Source organism: Mandrillus leucophaeus, unplaced genomic scaffold, assembly GCF_000951045.1.
Source record: "Mandrillus leucophaeus isolate KB7577 unplaced genomic scaffold, Mleu.le_1.0 Scaffold405, whole genome shotgun sequence".
Classification (NCBI taxonomy): Eukaryota; Metazoa; Chordata; class Mammalia; order Primates; family Cercopithecidae; genus Mandrillus; species Mandrillus leucophaeus.
In genome coordinates this window covers 683,553-688,638 of record NW_012104310.1, presented here as the reverse complement: position 1 = coordinate 688,638, position 5,086 = coordinate 683,553, and the positions used below count along the sequence as shown (strand labels likewise).

The window sequence follows — 5,086 nt, the reverse complement described above, 5'->3', positions numbered from 1 at the left end:
ATATCACTTCTTCCTCACATTCTCTAATCTTTTATTTTATAAGTTCAATTGCATGTATGTTAAGATGAATTATATCTTCTCTAGGTCTGTTAACTTCTTGTATATTTTCCATCTTTTTGTTTCTCTAGGGTGAATTCCAGGCTATTTCTTCAGATATTTATTTCTACATTGCACTTTACTCCTTACCTATGTCTAACTCATCTATGAACAATGTTAATGTTATTTTTGTAGAAATTTTCCTTATTTTTCAAATTTAATTTGCCTTTTAAAGAAAACGTGTTTTAGCCCTAAAATAAGATTGGATGAATAAATAGGTGTTAGCTTGTAAAAGTGAGATGATTGTGTTTTAGGCAGAAGTACATAAAATAATAACAGCGTCTATTTACTCTGTTATATGGCTGCCACTGGGCTGATTTTCTTAAATTGTTTTCACTTAGACCTTAAAACAGCCCCTGTAGCACGATCTGTGTTTTTAACATAGAGAGTAAGGCTCAAGGTAAAATAATGTGCACTCATTTTTGCAGCAATTCAGTGGTAAAACTGGACTATACACTCTAAAACATTCATTGCTCCTTCTTCTAGGACATATAATCCATTAGAATAACCAGAATTGTGGTTGCCCTTCAAGGGAATTTGATAATTCCAGGCTAAACTGCATAGTTGTTTTCTGGTAATAAATCAGTTCTGGAAAGTCATCTCAGGAGTATCTTGGGACTTGTGCCTTTATTTCAGCATTAAAGGCCAACTTGCTTAACCCTTCCCACTGTCCTAACCCTAATACTGACTATAATCTAACAAAAACAGGAAAATAAAGAACATAGCATTCATTGGCATTTACCCTATAATACCTTGTGTTATATAAGATTTCTCTACAGGTGTGATTTGTGAGGTTCATACATATCTATTTGCTTTTTAGTTTAACATTTTCCTTACTTCACAGTCATATGGTTTGCTCTATTTTTGGGTCATAACTGGGTAAAATAATAGGTTACTTTCCTGGAAATTTAAGTTATTTTTTCTAACCAGTGCATATTCAATTTTTTGGATATCTTTTTGTTTCAACAGATATAATTAAAAGTGAAATTCACCTCATTTTCTCCCTCTCTCCCTCTCTCCCTCCTTCCTTCTTTCCTTCTTAATTACATCGACTTTTTTGAAAGATCAGGACAGTTACCTTATAGACATTTTGGATTGGTCTGATTATTTCTTCACAATATGGTTTAACATGTTCTGTACATCCTGTATTTGATTAAACTGAAAGCTAAATCTGGCTTAGCTAAATTTCAGTTGGATACTTTGGAAATAATACTTTAGAGATGATACTGTATATGCCACACGGCACCTCATCAGGAAGCACAAGATGTCTGGATGTCCTGATGTGAATGAATGTTTCTAAGTTTCATCGATGGGTTAAGTTGGCTACAGACACATTTCTTCATTTTAAAGTTGTGTTTTTTCCTCTTGCAGTTCTATGTGGGATGATACTTGGGTGCAATAGCAGTAATCAGTTCCTCAGCAATCTTTCATCTAATGGTTGCTAATGAACTCTGAATATTTTCTTGAATTAGTTCTTTCAATGGGGTGCACCAATTCTGAGTGAATAATTTGTACTGTTCTACTCTTCGACTGTCAACTACTGTAAATAGGTAAACAGTGAATACTTCACTGAGAGCAAAACATCTTAGAGAAAGGCTACAGCACCCAGATAATCCTTTTTGGGTTACTGAAGATTTGGGATAGTTTCATTTAATATTTAAATGAATCTAAAGCATGACTACACTATTCTTTCAGCTGATTAAACCATGTTAAGTGTGAATTTAAAGGAGCATCTAGTTGACATTTACAAGACACTAAGTGACTCCAGCAATAACCTGGAATGTAAGTAGATTAATCATAGTCCTGTCAAGTGGAATTCTATGTAGAGCTTGTTTATCAAAGCGGAGTGTAAAGGAATAAATCAGATACAATTGTAGAAATGTAGGCAGAAGAATGCAAAGGATTGTCACTTTTTTCTCTAATTCTTTAGATATAAAATCTGGTTTCAATTGCATTATTAGAGAAATGAGAAATATTTAAGAAGCTTCAAAATAACTTGTGTAAAGGAAAAATTTCGTATTAAAATAATTCCAAAATGCTTTTTTTTTTTTTTTGAGCAGAAGCAGTATTTCTGTCTGGAACTCTTCTTTAAACCTTATCTTTGTTTTGCAGCTGTACCTGGAAAGAAGGAAGAGAAAACAACCAAGACAGTGGAGCAAGGTAAAAAAAAATGAAGGAGGTTGACATTATCTTCTTTAGAAAGACAACAGCATGCGGAGGAAAGCACTGGATTCAGACAGGCGGAAGACAATAACCTTTAAGTCTGTTGCTCTTTATCACTGTCCTTGCATGTATTTCTGTGCCAGGGAGAATGTGAGACAGCAATCTGGGTTGGTCTTTCTTTTGTGTAACTAAACTTTGAATATCAGTTCTGAACAGGAAAACTCTACAAACTGCTTAATTACATCAGGAGACATGCTGAAGATTGTTGGGAATAAGACAATGATCCAGGGGAACTGGTAGACATATTCCTATTTGATTTGTGGTTTTAACACCACCTTACTGATCATAATTTGAAAAATAAAGATAGCCCAATCCTATGTATGCAACAACTATTTCTATTGCTTGAAAAAATAATATGTAAAAGTTAAAATGAAGAAAACAACAGCAAAAGTAAGTGGAGTATATTATATGACATATTATGCCTTCAACTATTCATTCTCCCAAGAGGTCTGAAATTTCAGTGTTATAAACTATAATGATACAAAATAGTTAATGAATTTTCTTTGTATTTATGTAGCTATATCATAAATAGATCACTCCAGACTCTGCTTGAGAAAAATGCTATAGTACACTAAACTTAAAACATTTAAAGTGATGTGGTTTCGCTTAGAGCTCAAGTGTGCTAATAATTTTAATTGTTGTTCCCTCATGTCTTTGCTTTTATATAATAATACTATATTTATTATAATAAATTAAATTAGAACTTGCAATAATTTTGTCAAGAACAAAGTCTAAATGATTTCTCCTTCAAATTTGAGATGCAATTAAATTTATGAAATTCTAATATCAGAAGTTAAGAACTTTTGACATAAATATATCAAGAAAATCCTTCAATCCCTCACATGCCAAATAAATAAACTAAAGTTAAGAATTCAGTTAAGTAAAAAGATTGGTTAAGAATTTATTTCCTTGGGCTTTTCAAAATAAAATCCCATTATAATTGCATGGAAAATGTTTTCCAATTTATTTTGGCTTCTGGGGACTCTGAAATTTTACAATTCAGTAGATGTTTCTGTCAGTTTCTTTCTGAAGAAGAGTGGAATTTTAGTTTCTGAAACATAAGATGGAAACACTGGATCCTAATTTCAGTGTGTTCAGTTACACACGTTTCTGAGTCTAAATTTATGCTTTAAAATATAAAGATAATTATCCCTGACCTGCCTATCTGACAAGATGTTGTACAGGTCAAATATGAAAACATATGTGAAAGGATATGAAAATTTTTAAACTTCTAGATAAGCATGTAACACATACTTAGGCATTTTTTCTTTTCTTGTAAAATCAATTTCAACACAGATGACATAAATTACCAAACTACTTTGATTTCATTGAGTTTATAGCTTTCCCGCTCTAGTATAAAAGTGCTGATTACTCATGACATTCATAGGTTGTTTTCATAGCCACAGTATATCAAAAGAAAATTGACTAGAATATGAAACACCCACGCTAATAATAGTACCAAACAGACAACTGATTTGAAAACAGATTGTTTCTTCTTATCATCACATTGGTGTCAGTTTCATTAATTCTATAATGTCTCCTCTAGTGGACAAGAGGCCGGAAATGGTTCATAGAGATATGATCTTACTCCTTCAGATGATTTTATAATTTTGTCTACTAAAATCTTCTTTTTTATCTTATCAAAGCTTAGGCTCTTGGATTGTGTGAAAAAGATGAGGTTCTTTCAATGGCTATTTTTATATTGACTTAGTAAATCATTTCAATTTTAAATATTGTATGACAATGGCCTCATAATTTTCAACCATAATCATAGGAAATAATATATTTGGATATTTTGCATATTTTTATGATAGTGTATTACTAATAACTGATATGAAAAATAGATATTTTGTGTAGTATGAGAAGTGATAATGACATTCTATAAATTTTCTAATATTATTCTAATAGTTGTGCATAATGCTTTAAGACTTGTATACTTTGCTTTCTTATGTAGTTTTTAGTTATCTTCAGAAGTATAAAAAATCTATTACTAGTTTATAATTCATTGAAATACGGTTAAATCCTCTTTAAAGATTTATTTTTATTTATTTGAACATGTACACTTTATTTAGAAAAATTATATGATTTTTGTAACTCTTAATGGAGTTTAAGTACACTTTGTGATCTAAGTATAATTGTGCATATTGAATCTCTGGACTTAGATACTTATGGATATTCCAGTATCTCAAAATTAAGTTGAAAGTTTTATTACACAATAGCGTAGTATTCAATTCTCTTAACAATTAAAAGTCACTTCGAAAGTCAATTAAGTAGAAACAGGACAAAAAAATATTTTTGGGAAATTAAATAAAATTTGATTGTCTACTAACCATCAAGAATAAATTTTAACATAATTAGTAAACATTTTATTAAGTATAAAGTTGGAGCCTGTTGATCGTAAATGTATCAGAGTTCACTTCACTATAATAAAAGATTCAACTTTGCCTTAAATTAAGGAATGTTTCAAAATTCATAAATAGGCTAATTTGTGTCCACTTGAAGAGTTTCTTTCTTTGCTTTTGATGCTATTCTGTAAACAATGGTTCCCTTTGTGATTGTAATAGTGTTTTACATTGTCACAACACCAGGCAAAACCCAAGTGCTATTGCAAGTTTTGTAAATCTGTCACTGTCCTCATCCACCTTATCAGATTCTTCTCTTCTTTGTGTATGCACTGGTCCTTTTAAAATCTGTGATGTGTACTGATTGTAGGTTTATTCCGTACTTTCAAGTGAATGTTAATAATATCTAAGAGTCATGATTTCCC

The 5,086-nt window shown here is 31.1% G+C and overlaps 1 protein-coding gene across 1 annotated transcript in view; it reads left to right on the top strand.

Annotated features, from left to right (window-relative positions):
• Positions 1–5,086, top strand: part of TRDN (triadin) — a 419,992-nt gene that overhangs the window by 280,057 nt on the left and 134,849 nt on the right. Inside the window, exon 21 of the mRNA XM_011992160.1 lies at positions 2,209–2,256. Within this exon, the coding sequence (XP_011847550.1) occupies positions 2,209–2,256 (48 nt within the window). The remainder of the gene's footprint in view (positions 1–2,208; positions 2,257–5,086) is intronic.